General features: G+C 43.4%; 3 protein-coding genes across 5 annotated transcripts; 1 reads left to right on the top strand and 2 right to left on the bottom strand.

Moving 5' to 3' along the window:
• Nucleotides 1–303: 303 nt before the first annotated feature.
• Plc21c (Phospholipase C at 21C) lies at nucleotides 304–19,817 on the bottom strand. 3 transcript variants are annotated; one of them, XM_076799501.1, is made up of 19 exons: nucleotides 19,490–19,817; nucleotides 18,693–18,933; nucleotides 18,417–18,563; nucleotides 17,619–17,890; nucleotides 17,421–17,505; nucleotides 16,919–17,336; nucleotides 16,317–16,437; nucleotides 16,032–16,227; nucleotides 15,629–15,956; nucleotides 15,379–15,567; nucleotides 14,982–15,191; nucleotides 14,466–14,785; nucleotides 13,897–14,211; nucleotides 13,765–13,809; nucleotides 13,494–13,695; nucleotides 13,142–13,364; nucleotides 12,763–13,090; nucleotides 12,263–12,454; nucleotides 304–12,174 (listed from the first exon to the last, which is right to left on the bottom strand). In XM_076799501.1, the coding sequence occupies exons 2-19, from the start codon at nucleotides 18,789–18,791 to the stop codon at nucleotides 12,052–12,054; spliced, it is 3,813 nt and encodes a 1,270-aa protein (XP_076655616.1). In that variant the 5' UTR covers nucleotides 18,792–18,933; nucleotides 19,490–19,817; the 3' UTR covers nucleotides 304–12,051. The 3 variants fall into 3 exon arrangements, with proteins under 3 accessions (XP_076655616.1, XP_076655617.1, XP_076655618.1); XM_076799502.1 differs by having other exon boundaries at nucleotides 12,763–13,078; nucleotides 18,693–19,817; XM_076799503.1 differs by lacking the exon at nucleotides 13,765–13,809 and having other exon boundaries at nucleotides 18,693–19,817.
• Nucleotides 19,818–20,805: 988 nt separating this feature from the next.
• Cnir (cornichon-like protein) lies at nucleotides 20,806–22,131 on the bottom strand. Its single transcript, XM_076799576.1, has 4 exons — nucleotides 21,871–22,131; nucleotides 21,585–21,653; nucleotides 21,200–21,453; nucleotides 20,806–21,114 (listed from the first exon to the last, which is right to left on the bottom strand). Exons 1-4 carry the CDS (start codon nucleotides 21,949–21,951, stop codon nucleotides 21,048–21,050), a joined length of 471 nt encoding a protein of 156 aa, XP_076655691.1. The 5' UTR covers nucleotides 21,952–22,131; the 3' UTR covers nucleotides 20,806–21,047.
• A 143-nt stretch (nucleotides 22,132–22,274) lies between these two features.
• Nucleotides 22,275–24,449, top strand: Ift57 (intraflagellar transport 57). Its single transcript, XM_076799575.1, has 7 exons — nucleotides 22,275–22,474; nucleotides 22,574–22,733; nucleotides 22,813–23,094; nucleotides 23,311–23,476; nucleotides 23,537–23,645; nucleotides 23,806–24,147; nucleotides 24,219–24,449. The coding sequence occupies exons 2-7, from the start codon at nucleotides 22,576–22,578 to the stop codon at nucleotides 24,383–24,385; spliced, it is 1,224 nt and encodes a 407-aa protein (XP_076655690.1). The 5' UTR covers nucleotides 22,275–22,474; nucleotides 22,574–22,575; the 3' UTR covers nucleotides 24,386–24,449.
• Nucleotides 24,450–24,613: the final 164 nt, after the last annotated feature.

The following is a 24,613-nucleotide window of genomic DNA, read 5'->3' as shown; positions in this document are numbered from 1 at the left end:
TAATATAATAACTGTTTTCCAATCCTTGTTCAGCTTGAGGAATCATTTTCTAAAGTTTCTTGTGATGAACGCAGAGTAAATCCTAGATCCTAGACCTCCTAGAATATCCCACATAATAAATTACGATTTACCCCACAATCTATGTGATAAATTGAACAGATACGTGGTAAAGAAAAAATGAAACAGAACTCACCAACCGAAAGAAATAAATTTCGGACGCAAGGATGGAAGAAATGGGTCCAAGTAAAAATGGAGTAACGCACCAGGAGTCATACTGGATTCGAAGGTGCAGGTTCAGCGTCGTTTCTACAACACTAAACTTTATTGTACACTATATATCTTTGATTTTACAATACGGTACAGCCATTTATAGAATATCGTTTAAAACTCATATATCGTCGTACGGGTAATAAGTGGATCTGTTGCGGTGCTTACGTGGTAACCATACACAGGGTAGTAACAATTTCGCTAACGCTTCCCTCCTAAAAACACACACCCAAGTTTTAAAAGCTGCTTGGAACCGTGGACATCGATCGGCCCGGCACCGTGAAACCACTTCCGAGGCATTGGCAACGTGTCACTGGCAGCTGAGACCGTTTTGGCAGCGATACCAACATTTGTAGGACTCAATGACCACCTTGTAACATTTTCTCACGCCTCCTCAGAAGTGGTTTCACGGTGCCAGAGGACGAACGGTGACCTTTTACGAAAGAGGTACCGAAAATCCTAAACGGAAGCGATCCGGTTCGAGTTCTAACGCGGGTCGCGAACTATACTACTCGTTTAGCGGATCGTAGGAATTCTTGGATCTCTGTCGATCGCTTTTGACTGCTCCTGTGCAATCCGAAATGAACTTCAATTCACTCCCTGCGTGGTCAATATGCTTCTTTGATCATTTGTTTGATAGATCAGTGATTAAACCTCTCGGCAGTCTTGTAATCTAATAGATATTTATTTTTAAACAATTTCTCTATTTCAATGGTTCTAGCCGGCAAGGGAAGTGGATCGAAATTGCCAAATTTTGCTGGCAACAATTTTTAGAAATTATTTTCTCTTAGCTAGAGCTGCAGTTTGTAAATCTTCTGGGCTTTAGACTCGGTACTAGTCAATTTTGCTTCAGACAATCTTTTAGAAATTATTTTCTTTTAGCTAGAGCCGCAGTTTGTAAATCTTCTGGGCTTTAGACTCGGTACTAGTCAATTTTGCTTCAGACAATCTTTTAGAAGTTGTTTTCTTGAATTTAGAAATTTGACATCGTCTTGCGTCCATATGGGTCTAATTTGTAAGACTTTCTGAGTCTTCTTTTTTTTTCTAAAAATTAGTGCTTGAAGTACGCGGCTTCAAACTACAGCTCCAGGTTCCCTGCGTCTTGAAATTAAGTTCCTTCAATTTCTAAATCCTCTCGGACTTTCCCGGATCCTCCGTAGCGATCCAAATATGTTACTTTCCTATCCGAGGCCCAGCGAAGCTACAAAATTGTACGATTGTTAGTAGAAGAACGTTCATTCAAAAATTGGTGAGAATTACCAATAAACAAAGAGAATTGCCAATGATAGTATTGTCAGTAATTTTAGCGCGTGTTCGATCGGTTCGAATCAGGATCGCACGGACGCAGCCAACAGCGTCGCGGCATCGTCCATTTGTCTACAGGCTAGCGCACATCTACGGTCAAGCGAAACAATTGTAAATGCGTCGAAATCGAAAAATATTCCGAAACGTACGAAAACAGTCCAAAGGGGAACGCATCGAAAAAGTTCGGACCGGTTGGTGGTTGTGTAGACACATTGTTATATAAAACGGCTCAAAAAATTCTTATCGTTACGGAAATTGTGTGCGAATCCGCCGGGCCAGCGACGAAAACGACCGCGTCGCCCGGTTTTAAATACTAGTCTAGCTCTCAGAACCGAGAACGAGCTGAGACATCCGAGATTCTTGTGAACGTGTGCGTGTTGCGTTGCTCGAGGCTCTCACGAGGCAATCACGGACGAAACGACGGAATGGGACATAACGGTTCGAAACGTTTTTCAAAATTCGCTGGAGTGGAAAGGTAGAGTGGATCGAAGAGTGGAAAGGTAAAGGACTGTCTCGACAGTCCTAGAGTATTTTAAAAAATTCAGAATCCCTCTACGAAAACAATTCTTCAAACACGATTACTAAAATCTACTCTGCTCCTGCGGTTTTGATTTTTGATCTAGAAAGACGAGGTCTCACGAGTCATAGTGCATCTCCAAAAATTTAGAACCTTGCAGCATCATGGGAGAACATCCTTCACCAAAAAGTAAAATCAACCCTGCTCCTACAATTTTCATTGTTGACCAATTGGAGACATAGTATCAAAAAATAGAAGGACAAAATCTCAGAAGTTCTAGTGCATTTCCAAAAATTCAGACCGTTGCAGCATCATGGGAGAACATCCCTCACCAAAAAGTAAAATCAACCCTGCTCCTACAATTTTTATTGTTGACCAATTGGAGACACAGTATCAAGAAATAGAAGGACAAAATCTCAGGAGTCCTAGTACATTTTCAAACATTTAAAACCTTACAATTATGGGATATCATCCTTCACCAAAAACAGAAAATCAATCCTGCTCCTATCATTTTGATTTTTGACCGATTCAGGACATAATATCCAAGAATAGAAAGATTAGGTCTCAAGAGCCCTAGTACATCTCCAAAAATTCAGAACCTTACAATTGTGGGACAACATCCTTCACCAAAACCATAAAATCAACCCTTCCCCTGCAATTTCTATTTCTGACCAACTAAAGACAAAGTATCAAAGAATAGAAAGACGCCAAGGTCTCGAGAGTCGTAGGGCATTTTCAAAAATTCAAGAGCCTCTCACAAAACGAATTCTGCAAAAGCAATTAGTAGAATCTACTCTGCTCCCCCGATTCTGATGTTCGATCAATTAAAGACGTGCTGCCGAAAAATGGGAAGACAGAAAAAATGCCAGGAGCGCTGTTACAAACTCTAAAAAATCGTTCGAGCCATCAGCAGCGTAAAGAGAGAAAGAGAGAGAGAGAGAGTGCTCGGACGAAGTTTTTCGAAGGCGATTAGTCGAAACCGGTAGCAAGCATCCGTGACGGCCCAGCGATCCGTTCTATTCTCGCTATCTTGTTATCGATCCCGGTTGGCCGGCGCGATAATGTTGTAAATCCTTGACGGGGAACAATCGCGATGTTTCCCCTGCCCCTCGACGTTGTATCGCGGTCGCGGAGGCAGCTTCCGTAAAAAATTCAATTGCCGGGGTAAATCAATTGACGCGCGCGCCGCGCCGCTCGCAGCGTATAAAAGCGGCCTTAAAATATGTATCGGCGTGGAATCTTGAGAACGTTACAACAGTTCAGATCCCTCCGCGGCGGAGCCCCGATCTAATGTGGAAGCAACTCGTAAATTACGGCTAATAGGTACGCACGGTTTTGCACGGGCAATTAACGGGGACTCCGGAGAACACACGTTAAAAAAGAGAGTTCGAGCGATGAAGAAAGAACGAAAAGAAAGAGAGAGAAAAAAAGGGAAGAACGACTAGTGAACGCGCGCACACAAGCGCGCAAGAGAGAGGAAAGGACGAAACCCTTTAATTTTCCTCGTCGCGTGACAAGGAATCGACCCTGCGTGGAAGTCGAGAGGGAAAACAAACTGCGACGCGTCGCTCTAATTTGCAGAAGAGAAACAAGTCGCGCGCAAGCCTCGCGGGACACAAACGGATCAAGCGTTATTAATCGTCCGTAAATATTCCGCGCGCGGATCGATAACGTTCTCTCTTTCCATCTCTATCTTTCTCTCTCTCTCCCTCTCTCTCTCTCTCTCTCTCTCTCGCTCTCTCTTTCCATGCTTCTTACGAAGGGAACAATAAATTTAGCTCGAGCACCGGCGAACGATAAAACCGCAAAACGCCCCGGAAAAATATAGGATCGCTTAGAGAGTTTCCTCGAGCAGCGGGGAAAGAGGAAAATGCGAGGAAAAACCCGAGCCTCGAGCCACGACGCTTTCGTTCATAGTGAGAACAAACTGTACGCAGAATTGATGCTCGATGAAACGCGAGAAACTTTCGATTGGCAAGACTACACACGAAGACAGAAACGGTCAAATACGAGTGCTCTCGATCCCTTGGCTTCGTCCGCCATTGCTATACCGACCGTCCAAAGAGCCACTTCTCATCCATCAGAGATTATTCAATAGTCTTTTCACAAGCTGGACGAATTTTGACAATTGATTCCGAGAGTACAACAACTCGATTAACAGGTCCCCTACATATATGTGACCTATACAATTTTTTAGCAAAGAAAACAAAATATACATTGTCATTCGACATTATAATATCTCAGGACGGTGTCCCGGAGAACTTTCCAACTTGACAATTTTCTTTTTTCTTTCAATTTCTTTCGAATTTGGTAAAATGTTATAACTAGAAAACGGATTTTATGCGTTTATGGACAGATTTAATTTACAATAGTAAACAAGTGAAAATAATTTAAAAACATTAATAGCCTATTAAAGCTTCTCCAGCCTATTGAAATTATTGAAAGAAGAAATACATTTTCATGTTGCTCATGTTTGCTGCAATTAATGCAGACAATTTTGCCTAAAAATCCACTGTCTAGTTATAACGGTTAATTACTATGTGTTAATGGAGTAGAATAGAACGCATGAAGCTAATACATTTTTGCAATCTCTGCGTCAATCAATTTTGAAAAATTGATACTACCGGTTCAACTGACAATACAACATTGAAGTAGTGCAATAATAAATGTTTTCGATATTCAGTTTTCCGATTTGCCCGTTACAGTCTCAAAAGTGGCCCTCTGGACAGTGCTAACAACCCTAATCGCCACCCTGGTCGTCGCCGACCGGCGTCATTGAGCGAAACTGAGAAAACATCTGTGCCTACTGGCAAGCGAAGTACAGTAGTGCCTCGATAGTTGCGCAAGAACTCCACGAAAGATGCTCGCAATCATCTCAATCCTCCAACTACCCTATACTCCGCTGTACTGTCTCTCCCTTTTTCCCAACTAAATATTAGGTCAGTGCAAAATTTCTTGCCCGATTCTTTGTTGTACGTTAACAAAATACGTTTAACATTCCTTGTTGTTAATGCGATATCAAACTGTCGCGCTGACCTATTACCACCAAGGAACAACTATCGAGGTCACAGGAAACCGAGGTCATGCGTACAGAAAAACGAGCATATAAGAGACACATATACAGTGAACGAACGCTCGGTTCGCGTTGGAAATCACATTGAACATCGACAGTAGTAGTATTCGAAGCATCGAAGAATTGACAGAGCCGACGGTCGGTTGAACGAACCCGGTTTTCCCTCCGTAGCGTCGCTCGAGCCGCTACGGAGCAGTCGAGACCTGTTTCATTCTCGACTCTCACGTTCGAAATCAAAGAACGATTTCGCAAACGGCGCGGATTGTACGGTCACGGAAGAATTCGGGCGCGAGAGCGCGACGCTACGGGGGGAAGCGTAGAATTCCGAGTTAGGTACGAAGAATCGTTGTCACGATGGAGCTCGTTGCCGCCGCGGAAGCCAAAGGATATTCGGGGGGGGGGGGGAGTGGAGGAAGAACGCGCGCGAGAATTGTGGGAACGGAGAACGAGTTCGGTTCTTCTTCTTTTCTTTTGTTTTTTCTTTTTTCTTTTCTTTCTTTCTTCTTTTTCTCCTTGTGACCGTCGAGAATTATCATTCGGAGCGAGAGTCAGCGAAAGGAACGTCAGCGACGTCAAACCGCTACGATCGTCGATAGGCCGTTTCAAGATTACATAAACGAGCATAACACGTTCATTTATGCTCGTCGTTGTCCGCGGGACGGACGGGCGCTCGCGGAGGGACGGTCGACCAAACGGCGCGCTCTTATGGGAACGTTCAAGTTTTTGGCAAGTTTCGAGCCACGCCGCCTTGGCGACTTCAGGGACTGGTTTTGCCGTGTTTTCGCTCAATAACGTCTTCGAACCTGTTCATTTTAACGATTCAGACGTGAGAGATCGTAGATTGTTCTTACAGTAATTTATATTTTTGCGGATGATTGTACTGTTGCCGAGCCAAGCGACTGAAAAACATTTTGAGTGCCGTTTTTCGTGAAATTGAATTCGTTTCACCTGTTAGAAACAGGAGGCAAATCGTTTTAATAAATTAAAAATAACGCTTCGACATTCTTAAATTCTTTTAAATTGCTGATTGTACTAAATTTTGCCTGCTTATTTTCTATGTAAATCCACACAATCCGCAGTCTAATAATTATTGAATAACTAACTGAGTCTAGAAAGTTCTCAAGACCATTTAGAAATAGTCAGACGCGCTAAATAAAAATTCTACTCCTTACTCCTTACTGAGAATTTTAATAACAAACAGTGCCCAGTGAATTCCAGCTAAACCCAGCCAGCATCGATGCTCTAATCGCCGAACGAACAGGTTCAAATCGTCCGAAATAATGATCGCCGCGTTCACAGATAAAACAGGGCTAGCTATTGGCAAGAGAAGCGCAGGCTTAAAGTAGAACTTAAACTAATCTGTCTCCATAGTCGACGGAACAATAAACGAGCGTCAACACACGGCCGGCAAAACCGTTAAAAAAGTGAGAGTGAACGACCCCGAGTCTTTCAAAGGAATCGCTCGGCCGTCCCGCGGTTACAGATCGCGCGCAAACTATAGTCCCGCGTTTAATCCTACGTACAACGACTACGCTATTACTGCCACCTTTATCGCTATATCTACGGTTAACAACATCAACAGCAACAACACATAATATATCAACATGAATATATAGATATATAATATCTGTCCTCGTAACCTAGTCTTTACGCTTACACGGTAGGTACACACGGTTTTGCTTGTAATATACATAACGCCGGGAAACTAAACACGTATCAACGGTCTCGATATCACCGTATACAGGAATATAGGAAGAGGACGAAGACCGGAAGGACCCCGTTTTCGTCCTGAGCGAGTACGCGATAATTACACGCGAAAAACAATCATTGTCGCGAAAAGGAACCACGCGCTCGCCGTTCATCGATCAATTTCAAGTTGATCTATGAAAAACCGAGTGGACCGAGCGTGGTGAGAACTTCCGGCCGAAACGATTTCCATCGAGCCGACCGGAAGAGAACCGGAAGTCCTCACCAATGCCCTTCAGACGGACGCTATCGCTCGGTCCTGCGACTCTCTTCTCGCGCGAACGGAACAATTATCGACGGACTGCGAACCTTTGTGCAACGCCAGAAGCAACTGCAGTTGAACAAAACTGTATTCCTTCTTCTAACACATGAACATATATACGTCTTTAGTCTCGGTTAGCTTGAATATATTGTACGCGCATCCATTTGCAGCAGCATTTCGAAATTATTCGCAGGTGATTACTGTTTTGATGTTTCGTGCATGTATTCCCGCGACAAACGCACAAAGTTCGCAGTCCAGTTATCAACGAAGAGTACATTGCTAATCGAGGAACAGCTCTCACAGTCCGATATCACTCCTGAACGTTTCGCTTTCGACTACGAAGCGTTGGAAGCATTGCCGCGCCGCGCGCTCGCGATCGTCGGTGCTCGATCCTCTTGGATCGTCGGGGATCGAAGAGGATCGTCGAGAATCGCCGCCGATGATCACGAGAACGTGGGAGACGCGCATCGTTTGCGACTAAACGATCGGAAAAACATTGACACACGTACTTATTGTGTATACGAACATGTACGCTTACGTGTAGCTTTATATTTATGTGTATACAGAGCGATCCCCGCAGAGTCTGCGTGACGATGAGAGAGATTATGGCAGCGATTTTTAGTAGGTTTTGATCAGGGTTTCCCTTGGCTTGAGATTTTTTCAGTCTGAGGCACTGTCGGGAAGCGAAAAGCTTGCGGACGCGGCGATAGTGCTTAAACAGAAATTGATGTGTTTAACAGTGGAGTCGCTAGAAAATTGATTTTAACAACAAATTGAAACAGTATTTGTGCAAATTGTAACCAGACTGCAGATTTTGTGACGGAAACGAATACTGTGGACGTCGTTACAATATTTCCGATTTGTTCAAATTACGATCCTTTTGCACTCGAGTGGGGCTGTTAAATGTTAGTAATTTTCCTGGAATCTTCCCCGAGAAGACAAACCTATGAGAAAAATAAAGAACGACATTAACGTGACAATGAGCTCACACGAAAATATAAACACAATTGCATTTTTTAGAGAGATTCAAATTTATATAAAATCAATAAAACAATAAAAACCTATTTTATATCTCTGTCCGCGTCCGCTTTTCTCAGATCCCAACGGCACTTGTCAAAGAGCTTAATCACTGCCAATGCCTCCCTCGCCCTTTCCCATTTTACACGAACTATGCAGACCGTGCAGAAACCGATTACGCGTATAGAAACTTCTGATAATCTCGCGCAAATTAACGCTGAACCCGCATACCGATCGCTCGCATATATTGCTTTATAAAAATGACAAGATCGAATTTGTTTATACGATAGAAATTTATACGAAACAAATTCATACAGTCATCTGACACGGAGGTGACCTCGTGATCCGAATAATTGCGAAAGAAAATGTACAAACGCCGGTCGGTTGAGCGGTAGGTTCAGCGTTAAAGCGCGATCGATTCGCGTCGGACCTAATTAAACATTACCCGCCTTACGTCCTACATATCTCACGTCGTCTACATGGATTATCACTGTGTTTCATATATCCCGGTCGATCGTCCTCGATCGAGCACATCGACGTGAGCGATGCGCAGTTCGTCGCCCGTGGAAGAAACGAAAACAAAAAAATGAAAAAAAGAATGGTAACTCTTCTTTCGAGAGAGGAAACGCGATGATCGCAAAAATCGAGGCGGAAAAGCGAGCGGATCCGCGAAGCCTCTCGCGGCCTCGATCGTATTCTATTCTCTCTCGTATCAACGAACAGGAACTCTCACAGTTCCAATAACATTCTTTATCGTGTTGAGTCTCCTCTCTCTCTCTCTCTCTCTCTCTCTCTCTCTCTCTCTCTACAATTATCTCCTCCGCGAGAAATCCGTAGCCGAACGAGCCTAAATGCCACTGAATACGTTACTGGATACTTATCGAGGCGCGACGAGGGACCGTAATAACTTTTCCGACATATATATGTATATATATAAAAAACGTCCCGTTTTGCGTAAATAAATCGACGGCGGCGAAACTATTCAACAGTAGACAAATATAGCTTATCAACGATTCAGGATTGGGTTCAGTCTCCAAATCGAAGGGAATTTCATTGATCTGCCCTCGACGCAACGCTGGCGCGAGATGCTCGAAAACGCGGCCACGAAATCCAAAAACTTATGTCATCCTCCCATCAAAAAATATTGATATTTGTCTGCGAATCGATCCTACTGTGATCCTCGAAAAAGTTTTTAATTGTGTGCAGAACAAACAATTACGACTTTGTGAAACATACAAACAGAAATTGAAAAAGTTTTGATACAATGAGTTTTCTTCCATATATGGACCGCGGGACATTTTTAAAAAAATATTCACAGTTATAAGTTCCGTACAAATTAAAAGATTATGTTTTTAAGAATTTTTCTTTGCAACAGAAACAGATATAAATACTATCTAATATACAATACTGCAACAATAGTAACGCTAGGTTTAAGGAGCATTAAAAATGATTAGTCTACGTTACTTCATAAATATAACAAGAACGTGCCTATTCAGATTTTTAGGAATTGTTAGTATAATATATGCGCAAAGAAATAAAGTTTTTTAAATGGTGGCTAAAAATTTAGAACCCGTCAAAATGGCGGGTTCCGTAAATCTAGTGTTAAATAACGAGTACAGTTACAAATACTATACAGCAATATTATTGAAGATACAATAATGTGCAAGAGTCAAGGAACGCAGTAGGATGAATATCAGAACTCAGAACCTCTTTTCTGTATTCCTGAAGAATTTCCACGAGTCTAACTTGTATCAGAATGAATAGAGACAGTCAAACTGAAGTGCGCACAGCTAAAAGTCAATGAAAACAATTTGATTTACAGGTGAAGAAGTAACATTTTGTGCGACGCGTTTCGCCAGCACCTCAGTTGAAATAGTCTTTTCTCCGCGTCGCGTGTACGTGTTGCACATACGAACACGGGCTTGTACGTATCCACACATATATACACATTGTCTCGCCGGCGAGGGCCGACGTGTCTTTGCAAAAAGCTCGCAGTTTTATTTAATCAGATACTTCTCGCGTATCTCGGCGATTCTTTTAGTATTTTTGTTGAAATTCTCCTCACACGAAAAATAATAAATAACGAGATGGATCACACGGGAGAAGATATATAACGCGCAAGTATCGTTAATCCTAGCTTTCGTAATATCTAATAAGAATATATATATATATATGTATGTGTAATATCGAGTTGCTTAAAATACCGTTACGATTAGAAACAACAAGGACAATGTTACGGCGTAACATTTTTGATTGTCTTCCTAGAAAGAGGTTCGCTCCAAAAATCGTATTGCCTCTCGGCCAGTCATCGTGGCCGCGGGCCCAGAAATCACGATACAAAACGCTGGAAACGTTCCCGCCGATGTTTCCTTGCTTCTTGTTTAATTTACCTGTCTCTCTCAATTCGCGTATCTCTCTCTCTCTCTCACTCTCTCTCTCTCTTTCTTTCTCTATCTCCATCGAACCTTTTGGTTTGCTTCACTTTACACAATACGATATCTCTTTAGCGTTTAAGATACATGCTAACGTATCGAAAAAATGTCTTTATATGGAGTACTTTCAGTCAGAAAATATATCAGATCACGCACGCGCCCATCCGAAACTTTGACTCGACTCATGCGTTCCTTACCGTCTAGGCCAAAAAAGAGATTTCAACCTCCTCGCATACAATCTTCACAATTTACTCTCTCACGCTCTAATTCGCGTTCTCTATTTCTCTCAGCCGCTATCTCTCGCTCTCTCTCTCTCTCTCTCTCTCTCTCTCTCTCTCTCTCTCTCTCTCTCTCTCTCTCTCTCTCTCTCTTGTTCTCTCTCTCTCTCTCTCTCTCTCTCTCTCTCTCTCGTTCTCTCTAGATTCAAGTTTCCTGAGGTCCGATTATTATGTGGCGATCGATTCCGGCAACGTTCACGAGTATGACCCGGAGTATAATATCTTGGAACGCGTCCGTCACCTCGCTAATTAAATAACGCCTTATACATATAATAACAAGATTAAATAGTAGCACTTAGAAAGATTATTCTTATTTAGAATGGTGTACCTTCTTTTCTCCGCGCGTGGGTCTCGTTCACACACTCGCGCCTTTCCGAAAAAAGTTATTACAGAGACGCGTGAACACCCTCCTCCCTTCTGTACCCGACTATGTTTCTGTTTCTATTTCTTTCGTGTGTGTTGTGTATGTGTGACTCTCTGTGTGTGTGTGTGTGTGTTTCTCATATTTTTTGTGTTTGTGACGATGGTCTCTCGAGCGTGGATGGAAGAAAACAACAGGTGCGTTTAATACTGTGCGTAAAAAAGTAATATCGACAAAGATCGGAACGAAACGAACGAACGAACCCGAGCGGACAACCGTCCTCGTTCGCGAACAAACGCGACGCGTGTCTGTCTGTCTGTCCCTCCTGTTGAGATCAAAACCTTCCGCGAAGCGACAATCATTCCGACCCGAGAGAGCTCGGCGCGCACACCTTTCTGAACGAAGGTGCGAGAACGCAACGGCTTGCTCGAATACTCCCGCTATGCTCCGTAACGGTATTATTCTCGTCTATCGTCAAATGCTTCGTACACTCTGGTAAATGCTGTGCTCTGTACACGTCGCGAGAGAAACTCTTCTATCACGCGCGAGAAAATGGAGAGAAATTATGGGTTAGCAAAAAACACAGGTAACAGTGTAGACTCGTCCAAATTCCCTACCCGTGGCCGTCGCGCGACTCCTCTTTCCCGGAGGAAGCGACGCGCGATCATATATATTCTTCGTCTCGCGAGCCAGGACCAGCGGCTTCTCGCTGGCAAAATCCATTCCACGTGGATCCTCGTCGCGAATCCTCAAATTATTTCACCTCGGGACTAAGTCGTCGATCACACACAGCTCAGTACGTGTTCCCGCTGAGCGATTCCGGCATACTCGTACCCCCTGACGGGGACAATGGCAGCTCCCCGCTCTCGTATTTTCTACAGCGACTGCTGTACTCGTCCATCAAGCTCGCCTTCATCTATAACGTTAATTAAATCATTCATCTCCAATCCCAGCGACGTAAGGCTCGATACAGACTATCGGTCCGCAAACAAATGATTCAGAACCTTGGCCCTCTCTTCCTCGAGCCTCTGCCGAACCTCCTCGTGCTGGCGCTCGAGCTCCGTTCTCTTTTTCTCGTAGATCTCCTTCAATCGCGAGCGCTCGTTCACGCCCTTCTCCACAGTCATTTTCGCTACCTCTCGCTTCATGCGATCCAACTCCGCTTTGTCTTTGTGTACCTTCGCCAGCTGCTTCACCTGAAAACGCACGTTCAAGGTAGTCCTCGCGAATTGTTTAAAGAGAAGCTGTTGAACACAGCGACTTCAAACTTGGTGCAAAAACTGACCAACGTATGGAGAGTGTTGCCTACTTTTTTCAAGCAATAATGTTCACTTTTTTCAGTGACAATTAGACTGCGAATTTCATGTAAAATAATTAAAAGTCCTTAAGACACCTCTGCAGAAAGAAAGAAATTCCAATTTGGTTCCTATGTCTTGCAATTGATGTAAAAAATGTTTATTTTGCATAAAAATCCGCAGTCCGGTGATAATAAATGACGCTTTACCTCTCCGTGCCTAGTGGCTTGCAGCTTCCGCATCACGTCCTCGGTCTCCCGGTCATGGAGGACTTTCAGAGTCTTCAACTGGTTACTCTGCGAGTTCTTCATCACCTTCTCCACGGTCGCGAACAAGCTGTCATAGTATTTCTCCTGAAGTTCCCTCTCCTGTTGCACATGAGCCTTGCACACGGCCAGCAAACGCTCGCTTTGACTCCTTGGCAGTCCCTTCGGTACTCCACCGTTACCTTCACGATTCTCCAAGTCCGTGCACTCTGAAGTTTCAGCGAGGGCCAAGGTGCTCAGCCCCACCTCGCTGGAGAAGCTGCAGAAACAACTAGAGATTCATAAGCGTGTTCGTTTCAATGTAACATTGCGAGTGTCTTACATATTTCGACTCGACAGTCTCTTCACCAGCTTGTGGCTCACGTAGAACTTCGACTTGTGCTTCTCGCCGTCGATCGACCCTTTCTGCGACTGCACCCTCATCTTCTCCTTCTCGTGCTTCTTTCGGAGGGATTCTAATTTCTTCTCCAGCTCCAACTTCTTCTCTTTCACCAACTTGTTCTCCATTAGCTTCTCCAGCGTCTCCGCCGTTATCTCGTCGCTGCCTGCAATGCGAACAATGAATTCACTAAAAATTCGCGCAAAAACGGCCACGGAAATAAGAATAACCCCTTAAGACAACAATCGAAGTGAAATGTGTACCATAATATGAGGCAATAGAAGCAATTACTTACCACTGCCAGCGTTAATGGGACTCTTATTGGCAGAACTCTCCACGGCCGGTGTGGCGGGTGTCGCAGAGCCCTCCTCGTTGTCTTGCGTTTCAGAGGCGTTCACGGCGACAATGGAGGGTCTACCATGACCACTGGTAGTCGTGGGAACAAGCGCAGGCAGCTCGCACACGGATTGTAGTCTCTTCGTCTTAACCGCCTCCTCCTGCAACAAAGCACGCCCAATTTAAGCATCAAACGATTCACAGGGACCCCCTCTAACCGACAAACTTACAGGTGGTTTAGAGGAACTTGGTGTCTCGTTTACTTTCAAGTTATCCTACAAAATGTTAGTACACGGTTGTTAGTACACATCACCGAGTTAGTTAGTAACCGAAAATTCATCCAGGCTTATATCAAACCTTACATCATCATCGGACAAGTCCTCTGCGAAGTCTGTGAGAACCGACAATTGCTTCGCCCTTTTTTCAACCTCGCTCTGGTACTTGATGGGATTAGCCAAGGCCTCGGCTAGCTCGCTTAGACCATCAGGAACATAGTCCTTGACGATCACGTGCAGGAACAGACTCGCCAGTGGTAGAGGTTGGCCGCACTCGGTTCTCAAGGCCACGTGCCTAAATCCAGGACATAGTCCGACCACTGGTAACACTCTGTGGCCTATCAGGCGGCCGGACTCCTCGTACGCGGCGATCCTGATGGATGCTAGGTCCGGTAGTACCACCTGGTTAACATATACACCAGGATTTTATTATACGTGCATGTTACAAGCAGGAACCAAAATACAAGATACCGGTACAGGTGAGGAAACAAATTTATAGGAAAACTAGATTTGCAAAAGGGTGAATTTGATCTGTGAAAGGGTGAATGAAACCTGCAAAAGGGTTAATTTGGAGTGCAGAAAAAGAATCATTTGCAGTGCAAAATCTGTAGAAGTCGCCGTGGCTTAAAAGTGCCCTTATTAGAATAATGATCTACCTTTTTAAACACGAAAGGTTCTTCGTCGTATACCGGGTTGATTCCATTGTTGGGGACAATCTTCGTGCGGAATTTCTTCCTCACAGTGTCCGCTGGTAATCCGTACATGTCCACCTCCACGTAGGTGCCCACCCTTTTGTCGGTTAAAAACTGCGCGGATATCACGTGTATGTGAACTGTACCGGCTATAATACCGTCCACAATCGACTCGGCGAAAGGATCTAATCGGCAGTCTTTCCGTCTCATGAACTCCGGCTTCAAAAGGTAGCCGCACCGCTGATTGTACTCGTAGATACCGAGATTCAATTGCATGGCAAGATCTGGAAGACAGAAATTAAAATATATTGGCAGGTTCGCATAATTACTAGACTTTATGCATTTGTAGCAAAGCCATAAATTTAAGAATATCAACTGAAGAGAGAGATAAATTCCTATGGGCCTAGTAAACTAGATAAATTGGCATCCTCTCAACTCCCAAGAGTAGTTATAAAATACTATCAATGAACGTTATAGTACCGAGCGTTTGATAGTTCAATGCAACCATCTGGCAGCCCGCGTTCCAAAACACCTGAGGCATGACGTTGCTGGAGTCGAACCGCGTTCCTGCCGGATACACTCTAGACAGCTGGTGCTTATTATAGTTCACGAACTCCAACGGCCTCTCCTTCAGAAGAGTCGTGGCCTGCTTCTCGTCGAACGACGACATCTCGTACATGCGGTTCTTTTCTGCAAGAATTATTCACGTTACAACACCGGCGATCTATTCGGAGGCTATTCTGGTTTCTCATCTTCAAAAAATCGATTTTTTAAAAGTATAAATGTTGTAAAATACGGGTGCAAAAGAATTTGTTCGAATACTCCCCCACCCCCAACGGAGAATTATTTATGACTCTGGTTGATAACGTGGGCGTACTTTCAGCGGACTCGAAGGTGTTGAAGTGAACGGGCTGCACGTAATTAACTAACGCCGAGATCTCGGCCCCAGCCTCCGTCTCTTTGGCACTGGCTGCTTTCTCAGGCGCAGGCACTTTGTCGCCTAGTCTCAGTTTGATATCCTCCACGTTTGACTCCTCCTCCTCGGTGCTCGACTCCTCTTCATCATCTAGAACCGATAAGCGTTTCAAACTTTCTATTCACGGTTTGTTTGTTTCTCAAACACTGACCATCGTCGTCCTGGGCGCTATCCTTGCTACCCTGTCTCTGTTGTAGCATGGGTGGATGTGCGATATCTCCGTTCCCGATCTGCTGGTCATTGTTCTCTTCAACGTTGGCTCGCTCCGCGGCTGGGCTATTTTCTCCTTCGGCAACGTGATTCGTCGTCCCATTCTCCTCGTTCTCTTGAGCCGCGGCCTCTTGAGCCTCTTCCGACTCGACCGGCGTCTGCTGATTCTTTTTATGCTTCTTGTGGTGATGATGGTGCTTCTTCTTGTTCTTGATCATGATCTTGCGTCTCAGAAAACTCGGTGGCGGCAGCTCCGAACCCGGTTCCAACTGAACAAAAAATGATCACCGATGTACCTCAGCGTTTGCGGATAATAAAGGTCGCACAGCTGTATAGGGAAATACCTTATGTGATTCTAATGGCGCGTCAAGCAACATCTCGCCAAACAATTCTCTACAATACTGAGCTATTTTAGCTTGCTGCCTAGGATTACAGTGATTCTCAAAACTAAGAATGACAGGATACTCTGATGTCTTGAAAGCACTTTCGGCAATCGCTTCGATTACATCTCGTGCACAGATTTCAGGTACAAATGTATATCTGGAAGGGACATGGTTTCCTTGCAACAACGTGTGGCATACAGATTTTTACATAGTCTAAAAGAGTACGGCTTTCAAGTTTTACGGTACCCATGAACAATGATGGGCTCGTCGAATTTCCCGTTCCAGAAGTCCAACTCCACGCATCGGCAACCGGCCAGCAGACATTGGCGATATATCTCCACGGAACTCTTTCCGGTCAGTTGGTGTCCTGCAACCGAAAATAGCCTACTTGCAGTACTCGTTCGCTTAGCGTGAAGCGAGTTACTCGGTGCAGTGTTTACCAAACTTACAGTCTATAAGATATAACGCAGTCATTAAAAACCTATTAATAGGTATCCGGTGGGAAACACGGTAATAGCTAGCAATTAGAAAGCTGCTCAGGAATGCGTACCATATAGAGGTGTTCTCGAATATTCTTGAGAATCTCGAAAATTCTCGGGAATCCAGATATATTCGAGAATCTCGAAATTGTCAAGAATTCGTCCCTATTCCGAATTAAATTCTCGATCCGACATTTTCGGATTCTCGAACACCTGTAGTGTCATAACAAGGAACAGCGGAGGTACTATTCTATCTAGCTAGACTAGCATAAACATTCTTGAACTATTTTCTACAGCCAAAAGCTAAATGAATGCTGCCATGTAGTTCTTTGGTAAACACTGACTAGGGTATGCTAGGGAGGGACGAACCTGTTAAGTATGTATTGTGACTAGAATTTATAAAGTAATGCGCAAGCGGTTGGTCCATGTCGTCGGACAATTCGAGCTTCGATGTGGCAACGATCGGGTTATCCTCGCTCATCAGATACCTGAGGAAACCGTCGAAGCTCAGCTGGCCCCGGTTCGCATTACACTTATTTGGTTCGTATTGACTTATGATATCCTTCGCCCTCGCCTCGTTCGCGTAAGGATACAGGATCTCGTTCAGACGTGGGTCCCGTTGCGTTTTGTTCAGAAAGTCGACGAATTGCGACACGGACATTAGTCTACGCTTGTTATTGCCTACAATGCTCTCGAATACCTTCTCAACATCCGAGCGTTGTGTGAGCGACTTATAAAAGTTGAAGAAATCCTCGAATTGAAACTTCTGCAACGCTATCACGTCGTTCTGGAAATCAGAGACAAACACAGGTGGTTTTCAGTGAACACTTGTGGAACAGTTGTCGCGATGAGGTAACAGTTTAGCACTTACTTTTCCAGATGGGAAACCGGAGATGTCGAGCGCCTTCTCGACACGCTTGCGGTCGTCTTTGTTTTGCGCAAACATTTTAATTATGCTGAAAACGACAATATAGAGTGTGTACAGATTGATTGGTATATAGGTAGATCAATTTGAACACGCAGACATCGGAGAACAGACACAGACAGACAATGTAGAAATTGTGCTCACTTCTTCGCAGGAATCTTTCCCGATTTGTCGGCTGTCAACGTTAGTTTCGTGTGCGCTTTCTGCAAGAACATTGTCGTGCTGGTGTTGAGCAGAGTTAAATTGTAAGCAAGCTGGAAAATTTGCTCTGTCCAGTGCTGCGCGATCTCCGCGCGTGTCGTACAAAAGTTAATAAAATTTATGTTGACAAAATCGGATCCGTAGCAGATCGTGACGGTCTTCTCCTCCAACGAGTCTTGGGAGCCCATCGTCACGAGCGACTTCAGCTTCGGGTCCTGCAAAAAGCATTTCCAGTTCGAGAGTTGAAGCAGCGGTATATATTCAAAAGCATTCGCTTTAAAATTGCGACGACGACGCGACGCGACCTCGACGTGAAGTTTCAATGTTTTAAATTAGTTTACACGCGTCGCGTCGCGCCGGCAACAATAGCTCGCATTACAATAAGCTTTTAACGGGACTGTGAAATTGTGCATGAGACAGCTTTGTGGACTGCGTATTGATTTATGGGAAAATAGAACTGATAAGAGACTTTACTCTCTTTCCCCGACATAACTACCATTATGCCCATTGAGCACAAATACAGGCAAGACTGAAAAAGAATGAACCGCATTGAGGACACAATGTAGGTAATATACTCTATTTATAGAGTTGTCAATAATTATCGCATGGTGGTGCTGTGCGTCATTACCAACCACGCAACAGCACCATGTAATTATAGAAAAAGCTATCTGTGATTCTGATAATTCTGACTCAGATCCATAGGGTCAAGGAAACCAGTTTATAATATACAGGATAAGATACCTTTGGTACTTTGGCGTATTTCCCAGTTCGTGTGTCTCTGATTACAGCGATATCTAACATCTCCATCTCGTTGTGCTGGTCCACCCAGTGCAAGTAAAATCCACACTTGTCCACCCTCAGTGTAACAGGGGTGGCTATACCAGAGTCCTGCGCAAAGAAATAAACAAATGTACAGACTGTCCAATACACAACACTGTTCTCCCACCAAGAAACAATAAACTAATGCTTATCGAGAGCCAGAATATTCTTATTGACTACAATAGGTAACACAAGTACCTCGTCCCACTTGACAAACTTTTCCCCATCCTGCAGCATCTGAGAGACCTCGACAGGTCTGAACTGTAGGACGCTGCCTGAAGTCTTGGTGCCAGCCATCCCGACGGTGTATACTGGTAAGCAGACCCCGTGAGAAGAGTACAGAGCAGACTGGCTCAGAGATAAGGAGCAGGGTTGTGCTTTAAGCCAGTGTCAACAATAACAAGCACGTTGATAACCAGACTGCTGACGACAGCGATGACTGCAACGAAAGGAACGTCGAAGAAGAACAACACGATGACGTTGTGTACGGCTGTGGCAAGGAGAGTGTCGACGACTGCGGCGGCGAGAATGGCAGGTGCGACGACGACGACGACGGCGACAGCGACGGCGACGACGACGGCGACGTCGACGTAAGCTTCATCGAAAATCCGTGGAGCATTAGGCGCGCCCGGTCAACCAGCTTACCTGGACAAGCGGCGTTGCTCGGTGACCCGTGACAAGAGACGCCTCTCGACGACGACGTCGTCGTCGCCGTCGTCGTCCCGATTTTCCGTCGGGCACCGTCTCTCGACGGTTGTTTCGGCGAGCATCGACGTCGCTGTCGAACCGTCGATGGTCCCGGTCGACCGAACAGGTTTCAGAGAGGAAAACAACGATCACGGGACACACCGTTCAACCACTGTCAACGGATCAGGAATTCGACACGGTCCAAAGAAACCACAGGTCCCTCGAATGGGTGTTCGTTTGTATCTCGTCGGTGCTCTCCGACACCGAACAAAACTCGCGATTAATATGCACCGCGAAAGTTTTCGTACCCGCGAGCACTCGCGCACTCAGCTCCTGGTCCAGAAAAGCATCGTTCCGCGCGCCCTACCGAAGACGATCCAAGCAGATCCGAGAGCACCGCCACCCGTCACCCGTCATCCGTCAAAACCGTTACCCTCGTCGCCAGGAGGCGCTCACTATGCCGCCCCGAAGCGGCCCCGACAGCCGACGATCATGCTAGAACGCACCACACGTGCGCCTCGCCGCGCTCAAATTGATTTTAACGCCGGCGAACCCTGATATTCAATGAATATCCGCCACTTAACGATCTTCTATTCTGATCGTACGCGGACACGCTCGAGCCGAGAATACTTCTCTCTCTCCTTTGTTTGTTCTTTTCCGCGGTTTACGGCTCTACCGCGGTCGTAAAATCCCGAAAACCACCATCGATCATTTGCGAACCGTGATACTCTGTTACAGACTCTCGTATAACGCGGTCAACAAACTGTTTGAGAAATAAACTTTATGCGCCGTACACTCATAGCCACAGAAAAGATGTACACGCAGTCTTTTTAAACAATTTTTCAGGCGACTGTACTATTTACAGAATTACCTTAACACCTGGTACATATAAATACACCTTTGTACGATTTGGATAGACGCAATAAAAAGAGGGTCGAAAGTGACCCAGTGAAGGTTTACTGAACCTCAGATTAATCTTCCAGGTCGTCGGCTCCGTAACGAAATGTTGCAAGATTTCAGGTCCCGCATACTTTACGCTTCTGTTGCGTGTTAAATAATCTTTAGAACACACAGTTAGGGGTATCCCGAAATACCCACTGCGGCAGATCGAAGAGAAAGCGCGACCTTTCGTAATTCTCCGATTTGAATATCAGAAATCCGGTCAGATTATTTTATCACATTCTAATTTGGATCACGGATAAAAATACACAGTGTGTACACCCTCTACGCAGAAAAAGCTAATCAACTGCATCGAGTTCATTAAATCGATCCGATCTTGTTGTCCCGCACCCATTAAACTCGAGTCAATTTGATTTAACGCTCGGTGAATAAACGAGCTATTGAGTACTTCGCTACACTCGAACGGTACCCGTGACACCGGAGTTATTATTTTGAAACCGTTTAATATATCGTTTCAGAATGTAGAACGACCGTCGTAGTAAAAGAATTCCGATATTACGTTAAATAATGGTTATCGTGATTATTCTGGTTCCCAGTTACAATTCATGCTCATCGTTTAAATATTCATCGAATACGGACACGATTTTTTTCTTCTTCTTCGGGATACATGTTCGTAGCTTACAATACGAGTAATATCATTACAAATTAAATTGATATAGAAGCCTTTTATAGTCTTATGAAAGTCTTATATTTAAGAAAAATATCAGTCCTTGGAGAAATATGATACAAGTGGAAAGTAAATATGATTGTACAATTGCCTTTGCCTCTGTAAAGCTTAACAAAGATTCCATTTGGTATTAACAACGTTTAAAATAAATAATAAACAATTAATTGTGACTGACCAAAAATAAAACAGGGAAGAGTACAAAAGTAAAATATGCTATTAGCTATGTGCCATTAGGCACATTATGATTCCACCAAATCTGCTTCATTCCTATTGATTGGATCCCCTTTCAGTAATGCAATGATCATGCTGAAAAGTGGAAAGAATCACAATGACCATCTGTTTGCTCTCGATTTTCCATACAGAGAAACGAAACTGCATTAAATATACTCACCAATACAAATAAATAAAAAAGAATATAAGATAATATCCGAGATAAATCATACAATCCTTTATGTGCCTCTTTAATTGGCGGCAATTGTGAATTTCTGTGGGATCATAGACTCCCAAGTTACCTTTCGGCACTCCAAAGTATTCGTATAGTAGCCATAGCGTCATTGGTAAGTTTACCAAGAATAATACTAACTGCCCATGGGTCAGAAACATAAATTCTAAGAATAAATGCGCTGAGAGCTTTGGTACCACCCACTGTAAACATTGATACTCAAGTTCATTAACTGCGAATCACCAGTACATCTGAATTAAAGATTCTGTTGAAAAACAACAGTATACAAATAGCTATTTATTATCGAATAAGAATAATAATACAACAAAATTACCGTGTTCAGCTTTGTACAACACTGCTGGGCATTTAAATAGTCACATTCTAGATCCGATAAAGTTATGAGCTATAATTGGGTTAAGGAAAGTGATGAAAAATAACTGTACAGTTGTTGAAGGAAAATTGAATATGGCGCCATTACGAACGATCCTTTACAAAAATCCCTAGACCCGCCTTTTCGATGGGATACGTATAAAAACGAGAATACAACCTCAGAGTGAAAGAAATTAATTAAAAGCGATCGTATAGATCGTAAATCGATTGCAAAAGCACAAAAAGGATACGAAATACACCACAAGGAAAAGTACTGAACCGGTATTGATTAAAGCTAGTATAAACAACAGCGGATCGGATATTAGGCCCATTCTGATCAACTATCAGTATGAGTACACGTTCAACCGCATTGGGATCAGATCTGATGATTCATAAATATTTTCCTTGCGTGTCAACGCACTCCTGATGGTATACACGCGAAAATCTCGGTAAACCTAAAAGAAAACTGAATATGACCGATTATCAAAATCAACAAACTGAACAACTCACGGAGTTGCCAACCATTGGACTTGCTCTATGAAGTTTGACGACTCAGGGGTCGCAATCTTATCTTATCAGAACAAATATCCCTAGTTATCGGTGACGTCACTGACGTCATTCAAATAAGAAAACTCTAATGGCCGCCTATACCAGCCTATACATATATACATATATATATATATATGTCGCACGATCGAAAAGATCGACGTTGTCGAAGCATGAAAATTTCCATGATTGAAAACGAACATTAGCAGAAATGTTCACCTAGCGCATGGAGCCTAGTCTTTTATTTACAGATACACATAAATTCTATATGCATATATGATCCTTTCCAGAATTAATACAAAACAAGAGGTAAAGCTGTACAGATATCTGTAAATAAAATTGCGCACTTGTACTTGTTTTGTTTGCACCAACATGTTTGCGCGATAATAAAATACATCCTCGTTGCAGAAATGTTTCGAGACGCTCCAAAGATTGTCATTGAAGATGGATCTTCTCCATCCGCTTCTTATGTTGTGTTTGTCAGGATGGAGGATCTGCTAGAGAAATTGAAATTGTTGAACTATGACGCAGAGTTTTTACCAGAGTTTAAGATAAAAGCTGTAAATAGGTAGATAGAGCAGCTATTTGCAAACAATCTAGCTTCTATGTTGTACAAGTCTGTAACAACATTATTGCTTTGCGTGCAGGAACTATTTTGTAACACAGACTAACCCGGGAGAACAGTTCTACACTTTTACCTCGTTAGCCGCTTGGCTGATTAGAAAGGCTGGCAAAAACTTCGAGCCTCCTCAAGAATCAGATGATCCTAACGCTACGATAGCATTGATACTGGACTATTTGAGGGAGATCAATGTGCCCATAGAATTCCCTCCTAATAAGCTCAAGCAGGGCAGCGGTGATCATGCTATTTATGTTTTGGATAACTTGGCTGACGAGGCACTGAAAACATTGAAATTTCAGTGGAGAAAGTACATAATTTAAATTTTACTAATATGTAGACTGCAGAACTTATGCATTTATAAGAACATTTCAAACGAATTTCAGAACATCAATATGTTAATTTCAATTTAAAAAAATTATTAAAGAAAGAAAGTAATTTCTATGTGGTTCCTATGTATTACAATCCGCAGTCTACTAATAAGGGATTGAAGAAGGATTGAAGCTAATGTCTTGTTCAAATTTAGGGTAGAAATACCACCTGACGAGCCAAACAATGACCCAGAGATCGAGGATGACGATGCAGAGTTAATACTAGAGAAGGTGGAAGAAGAAATGATGGCTGAGTACGATGATGAAGAAGAGGATATATTACATGTTGATGATATTACTAAACTCTATGGGCAAAACTTTGTGAGTAAAGCTAAACGGATGTTTAAATTTTTTACTTAAATGCTTCTAAATATTTTTCAGAATGACTTGATGAAACCAGATGACATTTTGGAGTCCAAAACGAGCAGGGAAGAGTGGCAATTGGAACTGGAGAGAGTTCTGCCTCAGCTAAAAGTAACTGTTAAAACAGGTACAAATAGTACAGTAATAATCAGGGATTGAAAGAATTAGGGAACTTTTTAATAGGTCTTAAAATATGGGCTGTGAAATTTTTTTTAAAATGTTTTATAAAACAAACTCGGTTTCGTGGAACCATGAACGAAAACTGAAACTATGAAAATTCGTTTCAGACTCCAGAGACTGGCGGTCTCACATAGACCAGATGCAGCAGTTCCGTACGAACATAGCAAACAATCTCACCGGAACGAAGAGTCAATTGGATAAACTCCACAGTGAATTGTCAAACACCTTGGACAAGATAAGAACTAGAGAGTCGTACTTGAACAGGCAATTGGAGCCGATTTTGAAGGAGTATCAGACACTTCAGGAGGAGTTGTCTAAGGTCAAGGAACAGTATCGCGATGTTAGCGGTGGTGTAACCGAAAGAACGAGGGTCTTCAACAAATTGTCGGAAGAATTGGAGCACGTGAAGAAGGAGATGGACGAGAGAGGATCTAGCATGACGGATGGAAGTGAGTATCTTCCGCTTTAGAGTAATTGTAACATTGTCCACTAGGTATTAATTGTAACTAATTGCTCGCAGCTCCACTGATAAACATAAAGAAGACGATTACGAAGATGAAGAACGAAATTTCTGAGATGAACGTGCGAATCGGCGTGCTGGAGTATAGTCTGATGTGCGCGAGAATACGAGATCGAACACACATGCAGGAAGATATGAATACCCCGAACGGGATCGCAATATCTTGATCATCCTAACCATTATCCGTATCGTAGAATCCATCGATCATTACCGAAGACATTTATTTTTATCGAGGGAAATTTCGTTTTGATAATCTTTGCATACGTTTCGCGTACAGCTGGCGTGTACTACGAATAGACTGCGGATCTTTATGAAAGATAAAAAACGTCTGCATCGATTGCAAGGAACAGTAACCATGTAGAATATAGACAATATATTCTTCAATTCTTTGAATG

Source organism: Halictus rubicundus, chromosome 13 (genome assembly GCF_050948215.1).
Source record: "Halictus rubicundus isolate RS-2024b chromosome 13, iyHalRubi1_principal, whole genome shotgun sequence".
NCBI classification, from domain to species: Eukaryota; Metazoa; Arthropoda; class Insecta; order Hymenoptera; family Halictidae; genus Halictus; species Halictus rubicundus.
The sequence above is the reverse complement of the archived record's forward strand: the minus strand, read 5'-3'. Positions and strand labels throughout refer to the sequence as shown.